At 46.4% G+C, this 18,974-nt stretch overlaps 1 protein-coding gene across 1 annotated transcript in view; it reads right to left on the reverse strand.

The window, feature by feature from the left end:
• GLRA1 (glycine receptor alpha 1) overlaps positions 1-18,974 on the reverse strand; it is an 84,266-nt gene that overhangs the window by 39,962 nt on the left and 25,330 nt on the right. Inside the window, exon 2 of the mRNA XM_075009675.1 lies at positions 6,438-6,505. Coding sequence (XP_074865776.1) covers positions 6,438-6,505 — 68 coding nt within the window. The remainder of the gene's footprint in view (positions 1-6,437; positions 6,506-18,974) is intronic.

An 18,974-nucleotide genomic window follows, 5' to 3' on the forward strand; every position in this document is an offset into this window, starting at 1 on the left:
AGGCTGGGAGGAATGTGTCTCCCAGAGGTCATCTGCATGAGAATGCAAAGGGCTGCAGGTGTGATACTGAGGCTGGGAGGAATGTGTCTCCCAGAGATCATTTGCATGAGAATGCAAAGTTGTGCATGTGTGATACCTTTTCAGGCAAAGCCTAATGGGTAGCAAGTAAGCCATGAGATTTGGTCTATTGTAAACACGTAGTTGTAAAATCACAATTTAAGCTGACACTTAGTGCGGGAGTTGTGAGATCTCACCAATGCTCTGGGTTGTTGTGGCGGACAGGGCAGTCGCCATACCTTATAAGACATTGATTACACAGGGCTCCCTGGTTTAAAGCATTGTAAAGGAAGAGGGGAGGGATACTGGTTGAGTCAGCTTGCTGAGTGCCTTGGCCCTGCCTATGCTTTGGCCGTATAGCTGTAAGACTGGCTTGACTAATCCTCCCTGCTTGTTGAAAGATAGAGCTGGGTACTAAGGTGTTTGTGAAGCCTCAAGCTAGAGATATCAAGAGCTGCAATCACAGGGTTTTGCCTGAGGGCAATCCCAAGTAGTGGGGTTGGGAGTGATGATGGGGGCTGGTAGGAGGAGTGGTGGTAGGCAGCAAGGGGAGGATGCAGACAAGTGGACAACTAGTACTGCCCTGGTGATGTATCTGTGGGCTTTGGGTTTGGGACTGCACCGCAGAAGGTTCACCCTGTAACTGTGTGTGGGGTAAAGGGCCAAGAGCCCCAGCGAGAGACTTGGTTCTACTCCATATGGGGGTGGTATCTTGGTAAAGGGGTTTGTCTCTTCTTTGCTTAGATATACTGCATCTGTCACTGTAAACTTGGGGTAGGTTATGGTCATTAAACAAGCCATTTCTATCTCAGACTCTGTGCTTGCGAGGGGGGGAGAACCGCCTTATAGCCATCCAGCATGGGGGTGAAATTGTCCCAGGCCACGGGGTGGGGGCTCGAGCCGGTTTGTTGTATCCTTGACAGGAAAACCCCACAGGAGTTGAACCCGGCCCTTCTGGCAGGCATCTGGCATTAATAGAAGGGTTACAACTAACACGGCACACTGAAGTGAGACAAACAATTCCATGGCACACCCACTTTTTTCAGCTGAATGGATGGCTCATAAACATCACATTTACTTACATGAGGGATGTTGAAGATGAAAATTTCAGCAGTTACTCGATTATTTGTGTGCGTGGGGGAGAAAGGAGGTGGCTCCCTGCCAGCCCATTGGCGCTAGGGCATGGCATTTAAACTGTGTCCCAGCTCCAAGAGGTTCTTCCCTTCCCTTCCTCTCCCCTTGCACAGCGGGGAGGTGGGAAGGGCTCCCTGCCAGCTCAGTCGATCTGGGAAGAACCATTTCAGCTGCCTGCTGCCATGAACAGGCTCCTGCAGGGTTGGCATTTCCCCTTGCAGCAGCTGTGCTTCTTGACCCCCCAGCTGGCATGGGGTCATCTGTTCCCCTCATAACCATTCTTCAAAGAGCCCCTGTGAGGGGAAATTGACAAAGTTTCACGGCACGCTTGGAGAATTCTCATGGCATGCCAGTGTGCCACAGTGCACAGGTTGAAAACCACTGCTCTAATTAAATGTATTGATAGATCTCTGTGGTTCTGATCCTTGGGTACCAGCACTGCAGATACTTCTAAGCCAGCCAGCCAGGAGACATTACCTATAGTGTCTCTTGAACATTGAATTATCTTGTCTTGTTTGACCAGTGATTCTACAATGTTGCTATAACTAGGCCTGTACGGGTTAACAGTGGGATTTGAACCTGTGACCTTCCAGGCTAAAAGTGTTGGGCCTCCACCACTCCAGCAAAAGAATTCAATGCCTTAGCTGGGAGCTGGAGGTAGGGCCGGTCAACTTGTTTTCATTAAAATATTGGGCGGAGTCAGAAATAGAATGGTTTTCATGGAAAAAAAGCATACCAAACTTGGTGTTTTGGAGAAAAAAATCAACATGAATAATGTGGAATTTATAAAGATATCTTTTGTTTCAACACCGACAAGGAGGAAGTGCTTTTCATGATTATTTAATATTTCCCATTGGCAAAACTTTATAAAGCTGTGAATGGATACTTTCTACCGCTTTTAAAACACCTACCCTGACACCTTTGCCTATCTCCACGCTTTTCTAGTGTGAGAAAGGAAGTAAAAAGAAATTAGAAGAAGAGACATTAGAAAAATGTTTGTGTTTAGTTCTTTCTTTCTGTGGGGAAAAAAGTGAAATGTTTTAAATTAAATTAAAACAATATGCTTTTGCATTTTTTTCATGGAAAAACATGTCCATCAGCTCTAACCTCATTCTCCACATGTTATTTGCATTGTCACTTTAAAAGGCAACTAGAACTTGAGTTGCGGGTCTGGCAAAATCCCTTCCATGTTCATGTGTCAGACATCTTAGGCTTCTCTCAGTGATGAGCAGCTCTCTATAGTTGGTTTGACTAGAGCTGGCTGGAGAAGTTTTGACAGAACCATACGCTGTGGGAATACACAATTCTCTCCAAATTGAAATGTTTCATCATTGGGCTCATTTTGACAGAATCTAGTTTAAGAAGAAAATTAGGGAGCATAAAATTCAGATAGCACCAAAATGTCCCGTTTCAACCTTTTCAGACCAAAACATTTTGATTTTCTTGTTTTGAAGTGACTTTTCATTTCAAAGGGATATTTTGTTGTTCTGGATTAGATTATGCAAAGTACAAAATCTGAAATCCAAACATTTTGGCTGGTGTGAAATGAAACATTTTGGCTGTCCAGAAGCAACGTTTTGAGTGGCTTTTTCCTATGCGGAAACATATGAAATGTCTGGTTTCATTCCAATTCCAAATGAAGCTGCATTTTGAAATCTCAACTTCCTTTGAAAAGAAATCTCCGCCCTCACAGTTCCAGAAAGCTGTTCATGTCATCTGCTGTAGGGGTGGGGGCCAGTTTACCAGCAGGGCAATAGCCATTGCTAATGGCTGCTCTCCAGTGCTACAGTTCCATTTTATGACTCCTGCTTGAGAAGGGTGAGCAAGCCTATGCTTTCCAGGAGATAGTGTGGATTTTTCTTTTGGACGAATGGATTGCTAAAAGGTGGATCTTACAGAACAGAGCAGACCTCACATTGTAGTCAAGGGGTCTGCTGTGTTTCTCCTCGTTGGGCTAAGGTTAAGACACACTCATTTTACAGCATATCCAGTTCACCGGGGTGCCACAGGATTACTTCAATGGATTTTGAAATGCCTTGAGGAGCAATATATAACAGATGCATTACACGAGCAGGCTGCATTGCAGGATGCCTTTCTGTACATTGCACTGAGATGTCCACTGAGGTCTCACCTCAGCTCCCATGACAATCAGTGGGACAGGTCTACCAGATTTCATGGAAACTGGGTCCATCCTGATTCGCTTATTGCACATTACACCCAGTGACATTATCCATTAAAACAACACATTAGTAAAAGCTCCATTCTCCAAGTAATGAACAAATTGAGGAGTCTAGGCATTTGCCATTAATTCTGCTTTATATGCTAATGAAGCTGCAAATAAATGTCGTGAGTTTAGGCACAGTACACTGCAATGTGAGCTTCTAGGGGTTGAGATGTTATTGACAAGCACTGTCCTCCATCTGAGAATTTTATTTCCTTAAGAGTTCAGAGCAAATATCAATGTCAACTTACGTCTATTACTGACCACGTCTACACAAACATGTCTACAAGAAGTCCTGTGGCACCTTATCAACTAACATATTTTGGAGCATTAGCTCTCGTGGGCAAAGACCCACTTTGTCAGATGCCCTCACTCACACATCTGATGAAGTGGGTCTTTGCCCACGAAAGCTTATGCTCCAAATTATGTTACTCTGTAAGGTGTCACAGGACTTCTTGTTGTCTTTGAAGATACAGCCTCAGTCGGCTGTCTCTCTGATACACGTCTGCACAGGCAGACTCTGTTGACAGCGAAACCTCAGCAGTACCTCTGTTAACAGCTAGTGTCTACACACAAAAGCAGATCAAAAGAGACAGCTGCTCTGTCAACAGAGAGCCCAGACTGGCCTGCCCTCTCTGGACAGAATAGCTGCCCGGAAGCTCTGCAAACAGGGCTACGGAGGGAACCGGAAGCTTCTCTGTGTGGGCACTCTGTCAACAAAACACTATTGACAGAGGCATTATACGTGGTTGGGAACAGAGATAACGCTGCCGACTGAACTACTGAGTTTTGCTGACAAGATCTCAACAGGGCGCTTTAACTGTGTAGATGCTCGGCGAGTTTTATCAACAAATGCCCAGTATTTGCGACAGAAGCCGCCCATGTAGATGCAGCCGCTGTGACTATTACATTGCATTTGAAAGAATACTAACATACCACCTCTGCTATACTGTAACTAAGCATAGATAGCGCCTGATTCTCCTCTGATATCTCGTGTAAACCTACAGTAACTCCTCTGAAGTCAATGAAAGTCAAACCAGTGAAAGATGGTAACAGAGAGTAAGCCGTGCTAGTCTATACACTATCAAAACAAAAAGCAGTCAAGTAGCACTTTAAAGACTAGCAAAATAGTTTATTAGGTGAGCTTTCGTGGGACAGACCCACTTCTTCAGACCATATCCAGACCAGAACAGACTCAATATTTAAGACACAGAGAACCAAAAACAGTAAGCAAGGAGGACAAATCAGAGAAAGATAATCAAGGTGAGCAAATCAGAGAGTGGAGGGGTGGGGGGAAAGATCAAGAATTAGATTGAGTTAAGTATGCAGATGAGCCCCTATAGTGAGTCAGAAAGTTCACATCCCGATTTAAACCATGTGTTAATGTTCCGAATTTGAATATAAATGTCAATTCATCCGTTTCCCTTTCTACAAAGGAGAGATAATTTCTTTTCAGTAACACACATACCTTGAGGTCATTGACAGAATGGCCCATTCCATTAACATGTTGACTAACTGGTTTGTGGATCTGGAGTATTTTAATGTCTGTTTTGTGCCCCTTGACCTTTTCTCTAAGGGAGTTAGAAGTCTGTCCAATATACAAAGCATCTGGGCATTGTTGACACATGATGGTGTAAGATGCTGTCTGTGAGACCTACAAAATCCTATTCTAAATGCACAAGTCAATTGGAATTGGAACGTTTTACATACTTCAATCAACATCCTCCTATAGAGAGGACTTACAAAAAGTAATTGAACATCATATTTCTGGATTATCTTTAATTAGTACATTAATTAGGTACATTGTACCTCTAGAGCTTTGGTTTGCTGTTCACTGATTATGTCACAACTGATCTTTAATTGCTCCATCTGAAGACTATTATCTCCTTTCCTCATGATTGTCTCTTGCTAGTGCCTTACAAATTGGATTCAGCTATTAGCATTGTTCGTTAATTTTCACTAAAGATGGTCTGAGCTTGCAAATGTTGATTTTGATTAAATGCATTATAAGTTTTTTTCCATACAGACACTGGCTCCAAAGCAAGTCCAGATATGAAAGCCCTCTCTAGTTCTGGGGAATGTGAAGTTTGGTTCAGACAGGATTTGATTTGGGATGCTGCCCCTTAGCGCTACAATAGGCTAATTCAAAATCCCAGATCTAAATACCCTTGGACTTTGAGAAATTTGGGTGGCTCTGAACTGTGTAGATTGGCCAAGCCTAGAGTGGCAAACCATCCAGTATTAGGTGGGATGGCCCCATATTTGGGATGTGAAAAAGCACCCCTACTTATTTTTCTAAAGTGACAAATTGTCCCGTATTTAGGCTGTTGGGGGTGGGGATGGGGGCAGGAGTGCCTGTGGCTGCTGTTTTCCCAGAGTTCTGGGCTGGGAGCTCCCACAGCCACTACTTCCCTGGGTCTCTGGGCCGGGAGCACCCATGGCTGCTGCTTCCCTGGGGCTGGGCGAAGCAGGGAGCTCTGGCTCCCCAGGGCTTCGTGCAGCCGGGAGGAGCTGCCCCTCTCCACCATAGCTCCCTGTCCTGTATCTGGGACAGGGAAATATGGTTGCCCTAGCCAAGCTTTTTGCAAATGGTACTTGGGACAATTTTTTCTTGTCTCAGAAGGATAGCCATGTCAACCTGTAGCTTCACAAATAACAAGCAGTCGTGTAGCACCTACAGACTAACAAATTTATTCATTAGGTTATGAACTTTCACGGGTAAGATCCACTTCCTGAGATATTTTCTCTTGTTTCCTTATTTCTATATACTCTTCTGAGAACTTTAGCCGCTGCCTGTCACCCGTTTAAATATGTTATATTTATCTGCAGAGGCACACAGAAGTACAAGATCTTAGTCTCTGAAGACCAAAATGCTACTGGTCTTGTACACTCAAACACAACCCGGGAACAGAGTAACAACATCCTGTAGCAGAACAGCAGCAAAGCCCTGGATGGAAACCGGCCACATGCACTGGAAGTAGAATGTGGCTGAACAAGTTGAACAGCAATACTTAATTTTACTTACCATAGTTGTTTCTGCAATAGAACCAAAGCTGTTGATGAAAATGTTGCAACTGACATTTACTGGAGGACCTGCAAAACAAATTAAGAGCAGATCAGTAATCCACCGTATGTTCACTGGCAAATATATTTCCACACTGCCATGCTAAAACTCGGTGGCGTGGCAGTTTAGTTTCTCTATGGCACTAGACCTTCAAGTCTGCTCCATGGATGTCTGAAACTTGAAGTGGGTAATACATGTGTCTGATGGGTCATATTCCACACTCTTCCATGTCCTATAGGGCCAAATCCAGCAGTCCTTCATGTTTTATTCTGTCAATATGCAGGAAAATTCTGCTTGATGCTGTCTGGAATTTGCCTGATCCAATATGGTAGGATAAACAGTAAAGATCTAAATCGCCTTAAGCCTTGGTTTTTTGGGGACAGTGTCATAGAACCTAGTCATACCACCATAATGGAAACATGCATGAGTGTAAGCAGTTGACAGGGATGGCTTCTGAGTGGTCCTGGATTCTGGAATGCTTTTCTGTTTGGTCCACCAGAGCATGCATCTGTTAACTTTCTGTGCAGACTGTGACGCATACCTTAACTTGAGAGCAGGACTGTGGGAAGAAATAGATGGAGGGGGCTGGAGATGAAGGATGAACTGTTAGGGCCTTGTGATAGTGCTAGATAGAAGGGCTTTTGGGGATTTTCATGTGACATGAGCTATAAACCACAGCTGGAATTGTGAATCAAAATATCGCACTAGTCAACCTGAGAATATGTGATGTGGATGATGTATTTGAAATCTGGGAGTTGCAAAAACCTGCAGATTGGCATCAGGCAAAATAAACTTAAATATAAACCAGGAGTAAGAACATAGTTTGGGACTGCACATTTGTGACTTGAATTGCCTGGCACCTTCTGTTTTTTACTACCACCAGAAAATTCCAGGCCTTTGTGTGGGCTCTGGGGGGGAATAAACTGGATTTTGATTCTTTGAGCTTGGACATGTTGTTAACTAGATGGTGAGTAGGAAATTGTGGAATGCTTTGTTTGACAGGAAACCTTTTTCCATTCGGTGTTGGGACAGGATTGGGGAGGTTTGGGAGAAGTTTTGGTTGTTTGTCCTAACTGTTAGGGTGGTTAAGCACTGGAATAGATTGCCTGGGGAGGTTGTGGAATCTCCATCACTGGAGATATTTAAGAGCAGATTAGAAAGACACTTTTCAGGGATGATCTAGATCTGCAGTGTCCAATACGCTTCCTGTTCACCATATGTGGTGGACTAGACACTGCCATGTGGCAAAGCAGCTCATTAGACCCACACACATGGAGCGTGCTCTGTCGGCTCCAATCACATACCCCACTAATAGGTGGGACAAACGCATGGCTCTGTCGGTCCCACATGGCTTACAGTGGTGGCTTGCATGGTGGCAGCTCAACTCCACTGTAGGGGCAGGTCATGTGGGGTGGGTCCAGCTGTGGGGCAGCTTGTGTGGCATGCTTGGCTCCAGCTGCAGGCTGCATGATGCAGCTCAGCTCCAGCTGTAGGACGGCTTGTGTGGCGTGGCTTGGCTACAGCCACAGGACAGCATGCACATGGTGGCTCTGGTGAGTCACTGGCAGTTTGTGCAGGGGGAGGGCACATGGCTGGAGAGGGCATGCCTAACTTGGTGCAGGGGGGCACATCTGGCTCTGGAGGGGGTGGCAATCAGTACAATTTCTGTTGGACACCACTGGTTTATATGGTACTCATCCCCTGCCCTCATGGACCTCCTCTTGAGGTCCCTTCCAGTTCTAGTATTCTATGATTCTACGAAGTAGGTGTGGGGCACTGGAGATGAAGGATGAACTGAGAAGACCGAGACCCTCCCCAGTGGTGGAGATCACTCTTCAGGCAGAACTTCATTCTCCCACAGTGTGGATGAACGCCCTAAACACAGGGTGATTGGTTCATCTCAACCTCTGGCTTATTCTGATTGTTCCACTTTGTCTAACTAATTACATATTCACTAGGCCACAGGGAGACGTGGATACTGTAGCCAGAACTGGGCTTATTGGCTTGCCTCCCCTTTCCCATTTTGACTGAACAGAACTTTCCATTCTGGACCCAAGAAACTTCTCCAGACAAAACTTTCACTGAAAACAATATGTTCCCACTGAAACATTTGGTTTCAGCAAATCCCAACATTTGTGATCAAAAAACTTCCTAACTGGCACTGCTGGGGAAACACCTTTCACCCTGCACGGCACCCTCCATATCCCACTTCTGTTCAGCCTATGCCAGGTTCTGTCTCTGGACAGACTCTTTTTAGAACAGAGCAGAGGTTGGGCATTCACCCAATGCAAACTAAAAGATCTCCAGCCACTTCCACCAGCTTGAGGCTCTGGCCCCTCCTACAGCCTTTGGATAACAGCCTTGGAACTGCAGGCTAGGAAGGTTAGCCTGCCCCTTTAAAATAAGACAGTGGCAATGTCCACTTAGCCTGAAACAGCTGGAAAGAGGGTGTTGTTAAATGGGAAAGAGGGATTAGAGGTTGAACCCAGAATATCTAATGCTCCATTGAAGTTGTCCATAATGAATGGTCCAGGGCACATGTCCCCACTGCTTAATGCCTATTTTTACTTACAGTTTTACAGTTGTGAGATTATGGGATTAAATAATTCAGGCAACAAATTCCAAATAAGCAGGTCTTTATGGCTAGCAAAAGCAGGGCTGCAAAATTCAATAGGGATCGTATGTAACCAGAGCCGAGCTACATCGGAAGCAATATGTTTGTGGTGGTGAGGTGATAGTTCTTTTTTCTTCTAGTACTCCCCTGAACAGGACACAGGCACAAATAGTTGCCAGAGGTCTGCTCACAAAACACTGGGCTGGGGACAACATCTGGACAGCTGCAGTTGTTGGAGAAGGCTGTAGCAGGATCTGCTGCTTGTGGCTATCCCACTCTATGTCTCTGGAGGCATTACACCTTTCAAAGTCTTTACAACTTGTATTTTGTTCCTTCTCCACCTGTCAAATTTACTATCTCTGCAGGAGCCTAAGAGCCCAATTCTTCATCCCATCAGCTTCAATGGGAGCAGAATCAGCCCTTCTATTGGCCATCACCATTCCGTAATGTCCAAAATGGGTTGACTGAATCTCGTGATATTTTGTGTTTATTTTTTTGAAGCTTTTAATGTCTGGAGTCAGGCGACTGTGTCAGAATCTCCACTGTAATTGCAAATGAATCATTTCTAGTCCTTGTGGCCAGGAAGAAAAGCTTGCGAACATATCCCTGAAAGACTCCAAATACTGGGAGCATATAAAAAGAACTACATTTATTTATATTTATTTTAAAGCTGATGTTTTTGGAATGCCTGAGGTGGATAATGCATGTGCATTTGTGATTTGGCCTTGAAATAAGAAGAAAAAAATCTCACTTATTGTTCAAATACTACTTAAAATATATATTAAAACGATGTGCAAAGTCACGCATGAAAAAAAGCCTCCAACTTGAACCTCCCAAACACAGCAGAAATGGGAGCATAAGGAAAAATCAAGCAAAAGGAAAATTCCCCTGAAAATGCAGTGATTTTCTGTGCTGGTACTTGCTGGTACTGAGTACCAGCACCCCAGCAGCTCCAGCCATGGGATTGGCTTGGTGGAGGAGCTGGCTGAAGAGAAGGGGAGCAGGCTGAGTATTGGCACCTCTTTTTTTTTTTTTTTTCAAAAAAGGCACTTTGGAAAATTTATGACATATTTGCATGCATTTTTAGAGACAAGACCGACTCAGATTCTGCAGCTTGTAGGTCCTGCTACAATCTTTTCCAACAACTGCAACTGTCCAGATGTCCCCAGCCCAGTGCTTTGTGAGTAGAGCTCTGGTAGCTATTTCTACCTGTGTTCTGTGCGAGGGAGCACTACAAGACAAAAGAACTATCATCCATCCACCGCAAACATACTGCTTCTGCTGTATCTTGGCCCTGGATATATATGATCCCTATTGAATTTTGCATCCCTTCAATTGTTATTTGCCCAGTAATTAGATGGAAGACAGCTTATTTCACACATTGGGCTCAGTTCTGCTGTCTGTGATACTCCTGAAGTTCCATACATCAGGCAGTCCCACCAGCTGTGAGTATGGAAATTGGCCCTCAGATATCACTTATGTTTTGAAGTGGCATGTGGTTTGCTTATATTACAGTGGCATTTAGAGACCTTGGCTGCGTCTACACGTGCACGCTACTTCGAAGTAGCGGCAGTAACTTCGAAATAGCGCCCGTCACGTCTACACGTGTTGGGCGCTATTTCGAAGTTGAAATCGACGTTAGGCGGTGAGACGTCGAAGTCACTAACCCCATGAGCGGATGGGAATAGCGCCCTACTTCGACGTTCAACATCGAAGTAGGGACGTGTAGACGATCCGCGTCCCGCAACATCGAAATAGCGGGGTCCTCCATGGCGGCCATCAGCTGGGGGGTTGAGAGATACTCTCTCTCCAGCCCTTGCGGGGCTCTGTGGTCACCGTGGGCAGCAGCCCTTAGCCCAGGGCTTCTGGCTGCTGCTGCTGCAGCTGGGGGTCCGTGCTGCATATACAGGGTCTGCAACTAGTTGTTGGCTCTGTGTATCTTGCACTGTTTAATGAAAGTGTGTCTGGGAGGGGCCCTTTAAGGGAGCGGCTTGCTGTTGAGTCCGCCCCGTGACCCTGTCTGCAGCTGTGCCTGGCTCCCTTATTTCGATGTGTGCTACTTTGCCGTGTAGACGTTCCCTCGCTGTGCCTATTTCGATGTTGGGCTGAGCAACGTCGAAGTTGAACATCGACGTTGCCAGCCCTGGAGGACGTGTAGACGTTATTCATCGAAATAGCCTATTTCGATGTCGCAACATCGAAATAAGCTATTTCGAAGTTGGGTGCACGTGTAGACGTAGCCATAGTGTGCTAGGAGCTGTACAAATACAATAAAACGAGCTCTCCCTCAGTTAGTTTACAGCCTTAGGCTTGGTCTACGCTAGACCTCACAGTCAACTGCAGATACACAGTTCTAGCTATGGCAATTGCGTATCTAGAATCAACATATCTTCAGTTGACTGTAAGGTCTGTGCTCACTGAGGGGGGTTGACAGATGCATTTCTCCCATTGACCTCCCTTATGCCTCGTGAGAACAGGAGGACAGTGGGGGTCAATGGTGGACCTCAGAGAGATCGATTTTGCACATCTTTGCCAGACCTGCAAAGTCAAATTCCTGGAAGATCAACCCATCTCCCGGTAAATGTAGACATACCCTCAGTAGGCAAGTGAGAAAAGGGGTGTCATGATCATGAGGAAGGACATGCCTAACAGAAAAGTTTTGAGCATGAGCTTTCATGAGCAAAGACTCAGATACATGATCATGAGGGTTAGCCAGCAGCCTGGAAGTAAAAGGGTTAACCTCCTTAGCCAGGTGGGATTGGCCTATAGGAATGTAGGTAAGAATTGAATTTTTTGGCTCCTCCCTTTTTCTGATCTCTTTGCTTCTTTTTCTTTCCAGCCATGAGGGAGACAGACACAGAATATCTCACTCCAAGAACAGGCCCTCCAATCTTCTGTAAGTAGGATAAAGTTTAGATAAGTCCATTAGGCTTTGTTGTTTTATGGTTTGGGAAGTGGGATCTGATGTCTGTGCACTTTTTAGAAATGTTCTTTTACTCTCCCTGTAACTAAGTGCTAGGCCCCTGGTGGAGACTCCCCATGTGTTTTACTTTGTGACTCTTCCATGTAGTCATGAGGCTTGCAATATGAATATTGTTGTAATAATAAAAGTTCTCTCTTTTTCTTTTTCTTAACCTAGTATTGGTTAATGTTTGTGTCCTGGTTTTTTTACTTTTGGGGCTGAGATTTCCCAAGTAGTCTCTCCCTGGTTTCCTTATTATTACTTGGGTGGTGGCAGCGAATTTTATCCTCAAAATCTAAGTTTTTTAGGATTTTGGGGGGGGGGGTGGAAGTTTATACCAAAACCTGGTAAATAAGGTTTTGGAGGTACTGCTGCTGGCTCCCACTTCTGCATTTGTCTTGCTAGAGTGGGGAAGGAGCCATGACATGGATGGCATAGTGGTGGGATCATGTTGAGTACCCAGGATTTTTAAAAGGACACAGGTTTTTATTTTGTGCTGCAAGCTTTGCAATTTTTTTCCTTCTTTTTTCCCCTTTGTTTTGTTCTTTTGTTTTTGTGCTGTCTCAGGGAGAGGCAGACAGAAGGTTAGGTTTTTCTGTGCTACCTCAGGGAGGGGCAGACAGAAGGTTAGGTTTTACTTTTGTGTTGCAAGCTTTGACTTTTTTTTCTTTTCCCTTGGTTTTTTTCTTTTGTTTCTGTGCTGCCTCAGGGAGGGGCAGACAGAAAATTAACTTTTAGCCAGACACAGACCATCCCAAACAGTTTGTTTTTTTCTAGCTTTCAGGACAACTGGATGGTTAAGCCAGAATAGGGCAGGGAAGGAGCCCAGTACATGCTTTTGCAATCTGGTGAAGTAGCCCTAGAGAAACCAACCCTTCCTAAGCAACACCCTGAGGTAGAGCAGCCTCAGAGCAAGGCAAGATGTCCAGCTCCAGGGAAGATTCACACCCTGGAGAGGGGAAACAGGAGCATGTTCTGATGAGCCCAAGGGGAAGTGACCTTGAGGAGGCAGGAGGGGTTGGCAGCTGCCCTACTTCCCCCTCCCCAGCACTCTCTATGTATGATTATGCCTCAAAGACAGGCCGACCTCTAACTGACAAATAGATAGAGTTTCTCATGCAGATGGAGGACAGGCGTGCACAAGTAAAGCTGGCCGAGATAGTGGCAGAGACGAGGAGAGCAGAACTAGAGGCCCAAGTTGCACTGGAAAAAGCTAAGTGGATGGATGTTCAGGTACTCTGCCTAACAACCCCACCACCATCACTATTCAGCCCCTCAGGAGACTCCCCATGTACCAAGTAGGGGATGATGTCAAAGACCTTTTCCTCAACTTTGAGAGGGCCTGCCAAGGGTACAACATTCCTCCTGGTCAGTACATGATGGAGTTAAGATCACAAATCACTGGTCCTCTACTAGCGGTGGCAGCTGACCTGCCAGGGGACATGGTGAATGATTATGAACTGTTTAAGCAAGAGGCCAGACTCAGGATGGGACTCACTCCTGAACAGGCTTCAGGGCCTCCAAGTGGACCCCAGCCACACCCTTCCCTGAACATGCCAGTTGTGTACTAAAAAACTGGGAAACATGGCTCTCTGGAGAGAAAGCCCACACCTGGGAAGAAATATCCCTCCTGATGCAGATGGAACGGTTCCTTGAGGGGGTTCCGGGAGAAATTAGAGGGTACATCCTGGATGGAAAACCGAAAAACCTAAGAGAGGCAGGAGTACTCGGAGCCCAATGGATGGAGCTGAGGGGGAAGAACAGCCAGGAGAGCAGTCCGAGAGGTCCTTCGACAACTGGGGACCCCCCAGATCCTCGTCTCGCAGGGCAGGGCCCTACACACCTCCAGCAAGACCCCAGGGTTCCCCCTGTCCTTCCATTCCATCCCCTGGGAACCTTCCCCGCTCCAGTGGTGCACCCATGGTGCGATGCTTTAAATGTAATAAAATGGGGCATGTCAAGGCCAGCTGTCCCAAGAGTACCAATAGGCTGCAGCTCATCACTCTGGGGTTGCCCCCAGAAGCCTCAGGCCCCGATGTCTCACAGATCCCCCCAGAGCAGCGGGAGACTGTGAGTGTGGGAGGGCGGCAGATTGTTGCACGGAGGGACACCGGAGCACAGGTGTCAGCGATCCACCAATCTCGAGTAGACCCCAAGGCCATTGACTCGGAGACTGTGGTCACTATTCATCCCTTTAAGGCTAATCCCTTTGACCTGCCTACTGCCCAGTTGCCAGTGCAGTACAAGAGCTGGTCAGGGACTTGGACTTTTGCAGTCTATGATGAGTACCCTGTTTCTATGCTGCTGGGGGAAGATTTGACCAACCATGTGAACCAGGTTAAGAGGGTGGGAGTGGTCACGTGTAGCAAGGCTAACCAAACATGCACACCTAAAACCTCTCCTGAGCCTCCCAGGGATCAGGCTGTATACCCAGACACCCCGGACCCTGCAGTGATGGTGCCTGAACTCAGACCAGTAGCTGCAAACATGGCCTGTGACCCAGTTCCTGAGCCCCAGGCAAGGCTGGCTGCAGAGCCAGAGGGGGTGGGACAACTAGTGCCAGGGTCAGAGTTGGCCATGGGGGACACCATGGAGTCGTCAGTGACAGCTTGTTGAAGCACAAGACTTCTCTGTGTGTAGGCGGCTAACATTCAGCTTTATTGAATTCAATAAGGCAACAGATGAGCCAAACAGGACACTAGTAAAACCAGGTCCAGCAAGGTTGCTTGATGCACCTAACTCTAGTATTTTATACCCTTACACAAACAAAACCCAGTGTCAGAGGCAATTAGTTAGAGAATCGTAAATCACTTCTCCAAGAGAAACCGTTATCATCAAAGAGAAACAGGTACCGGGGAGCTGGAGCCTTCACTCCAAACAGTCCATTAATGCATTCCATAGAGTTCATCCTCCCTGCCATTCCCAAACAGGTCAAGGAAAGTACAGGCTCCTGTATGCGTGCAGAAGTAAGGGATGTGATATGGCTTCTTATACAAGATGGTTTCCACAAGCTGAATCTACAACACTTCCCTATACCCCGGAAGAAAGTGATCCCTCCCCTGTACAGGTGCCCTCCACTCCTACATTGCCTCTTGTGGGACCTGATCTGACATCACCAGCTCTCAGAGACCAGTTCCAGGCAGAACAAGAAGGAGATGAGAGCCTCCAAGGAGCTTGGACGGCGGCCAGAAATGAACCACTGCCTCTCAGCCCTTCGCACAGAACCAGGTTTGTGGAAGAGGACTTTTATGCTGGGAGTCCGTTTCCCATGGACACCAAGAGGACTGGCATCCTCAGAGACAGTTGGTAGTCCCTACTAAGTACTGGGAAAAGCACTTAAGCTTATATGTGTGAGCAGCACTTGGTTAACTATGCTACTATAGATCTATGGGCCTGATTCTGATCAGTGTTATACCAGTTTAGCCCATGATCACCCTAGTGGCCATGCTGGGATGAGCCAAACCAAAGCCTGGTTGAGAAGGTCATTCTACTGGGAGGGGATGGGCCAGGAGGCCACTGGCTATGTCCGTACTTGTAAGGTATGCCAGCAGGTGGGGAAGCCCCAAGACTGGATTAAGGCACCTCTCCAAACCCTTCCCATCATAGAGGTCCCATTCCAGTGGGTAGCTGTGGATATTATGGGTCCATTCTCTAAGAAGACCTCCAGAGGGAAACAGTTCATATTGACCCTAGTGGACTTTGTCACCCAATGGCCGGAAGCTGTGGCCCTAGGCAGCACGACAGCTAGGAATGTGGCCCAGGCACTGACAGATATCTTTGCCAGGGTAGGTTGGCCCTCAGAGATCCTCACCGATTCTGGGACCAATTTCCTGGCAGGGGCAATGAAACGCCTCTGGGAAGCTCATGAAGTAGAACACCTAGTTGCTACCCCCTACCACCATCAAACAAATGGCCTGGTGGAAAGATTGAATGGGACGTTGCGAGCCATGATATGCAAGTTCATTAGTGAATGCTGCAATGACTGGGACCTGGCCTTACAATTACTGTTCGCCTATAGAGATGTTCCCCATCCCAGTTTGGGATTCTCACCTTTTGAACTGATGTATGGCCATGAAGTAAAGGGTCCCTTACAGCTGGTAAAGCAGCACTGGGAAGGGACTAACCCTTCCCCAGGATCTAACATTTTGGATTTTGTTCACAGCCTCCAAAATACTATTAGAGACTCTCTAACTCTTGCCCAAGAGAACTTGCGGAATGCTCAACAAGAGCAAAAGGCCTGGTACGATAAACATGCTGGAGACCGGCCCTTCAAAGCAGGGACACAAATCATGGTACTGAAGGTGCCCCAGGCAAATAAGATGGAAGCATCCTGGGAAGGGCCATTCACGGTCCAGAAACATCTAGGGGCCGTTAATTACCTCATAGCGTTCCCTGACCTTAAACCTAACGTATATCATGTCATCTCTCTAAAGCCCTTTTTATCCTTGAGAACTCAAGATTCTTCAGTTCACAGCCCAGAAGGAGGAGGGGACACAATGGCCAGAGGGAGCCTACCACAACGGAAAAGGCAAGAGTGGAGTAGAAGAGGTGAGCCTCTCCATGAACCTCAGCCATGAACAGCGCCGACAGATTGTGCAGCTGTGTACCCAGTTCACCCCAATGTTCTCAGCCACCCCGAGACAGACCGAACAGGCATCTCACTCCATTGACACAGGCGATGCTCGCCCTGTCAGGGTCCAAACCTACAGAATGGCTTCTTCAGCCAAAGCAGCCACAGAGAGGGAAATCAAGGACATGTTACAGATGGGTGTAATTCATCCTTTGGAAAGTGCGTGGGCTTCTCCAGTAGTCCTAGTTCCCAGACCAGATGGGGAAATCTGTTTTTGTGTGGACTACCTTAAGCTAAATGCTGTAACTCGCCCAGACAACTACCCCATGCCACGCACAGATGAGCTATTGGGGAAACTGGGGTGTGCCCAGTTCATCTCCACTCTAAACTTAAGGGGTACTAGCAGGTACCTCTGGAGGAAGCGGCAAGGGAAAAATCTGCCTTTGTTACACACATCGGCCTATATGAGTTTAATGTTCTACCTTTTGGGCTGCGCAACGCACCTGCGACCTTCCAAAGGCTCGAGGATACTCTATCAGCTGGATTTGGAGACTTTGCAGTGGCCTATCTCAACGATGTGGCTGTATTTTCTGATTCATGGGCAGAGCACCTAGAACATCTCCAAGCTGTCTTCCAACGCATAAGGGAGGCAGGGCTAACAGTTAAGGCAAAAAAATGTCAAATTGGCTTGAACGGGGTGACCTACCTTGGACACCAGGTGGGTCAAGGCACTATCAACCCTCTGCAGGCCAAGGTAGAAGCTATAATAAACTGGCCTGTCCCAAAGTCAAAAAAACAGGTTCAGTACTTCTTAGGGTTGCCCGGGTATTACAGGCAATTTGTACCACATTACAGTGAGGTTGCCGCACCTCTAACAGATATAACCAAGAAAAACCAACCCAACAGGGTCAAGTGGACTGACCAGTGCCAGGAAGCTTTAAACCAACTCAAGATGGCTCTTATATCTGAGCCAGTGCTGAGGACCGCAGGATATGACAAGCCTTTCGTCGTCACCACAGATGCTTCTGAGCGGGGCGTAGGAGCAGTTCTGATGCAGGAAAGACCACATCAACAACTTCACCCTGTTGTATTTCTCAGCAAAAAATTGTCTGAAAGAGAAAGCCACTGGTCTGTCTCAGAGAGAGAGAGTGCTATGCTATTGTATATGCTCTAGAGAAGCTAAGACCATATGTGTGGGGGCGATGCTTCCATCTTCAGACTGACCACTCTTCTCTTCAATGGCTTCATTCAGTCAAAAGAACCAACAAGAAACTCCTTCGGTGGAGTTTGGCACTCCAAGACTTTGACTTTGATGTCCAGCACATTTCAGGAGCCTCTAACAAGGCAGCTGACGCCCTCTCCTGAAAGGAGTTTATGGACTCAATTACGTAGGACATTCTCTGTATCTGTGTTGGTACTCTATGGATGTGGAAGCATTTTGTTATTTCTCATGTACTTGCTAAGAATGTAATGTGTGCATGTACTTATTTTCTCTGTCTTATCTCAGACCTCCAGGTAGGGTTCACAGCCAGTGTGGCCAGAGGCTGTCCAGCACCATCTGTGATTAGGGGGGCGCGTCATGATCATGAGGGTTAGCCAGCAGCCTGGAAGTAAAAGGGTTAACCTCCTTAGCCAGGTGGGGTTGGCCTATAGGAATGTAGGTAAGAATTGAATTTTTTGGCTCCTCCCTTTTTCTGGTCTCTGTTGCTTCTTTTTCTTTCTAGCCATGAGGGAGACAGACACAGAATATCTCCCTCCAAGAACAGGCCCTCCAATCTTCTGTAAGTAGGGTAAAGTTTAGATAAGTCCATTAGGCTTTGTTGTTTTATGGTTTGGGAAGTGGGCTCTGATGTCTGTGCACTTTTTAGAAATGTTCTTTTACTCTCCCTGTAACTAAGTGCTAGGCCCCTGGTGGAGACTCCCCATGTGTTTTACTTTGTGACTCTTCCATGTAGTCATGAGGCTTGCCATATGAATATTGTTGTAATAATAAAAGTTCTCTTTTTTTCTTTTTCTTAACCTGGTATTGGTTAATGTTTGTGTCCTGGTTTTTTTTACTTTTGGGGCTGAGATTTCCCAAGTAGTCTCTCCCTGGTTTCCTTATTATTACTTGGGTGGTGGCAGCGAATTTTATCCTCAAAATCTAAGTTTTTTAGGATTTTTTTTGGGGGGGGGTTTATACCAAAACCTGGTAAATAAGGTTTTGGAGGTACTTTTGGTGGCCTTCACTTCTGCATTTGTCTTGATAGAGTGGGGAAGGTGCCATGACAAGGGGTTTGAGAAAGCAAGTATTTTTAGCCCTATTTCACAGATGAGCAACTGAGGCACAGAGAGATTGTGACCAGTCTAAGG

This window comes from Carettochelys insculpta, chromosome 15, assembly GCF_033958435.1.
Source record: "Carettochelys insculpta isolate YL-2023 chromosome 15, ASM3395843v1, whole genome shotgun sequence".
NCBI classification, from domain to species: domain Eukaryota; kingdom Metazoa; phylum Chordata; order Testudines; family Carettochelyidae; genus Carettochelys; species Carettochelys insculpta.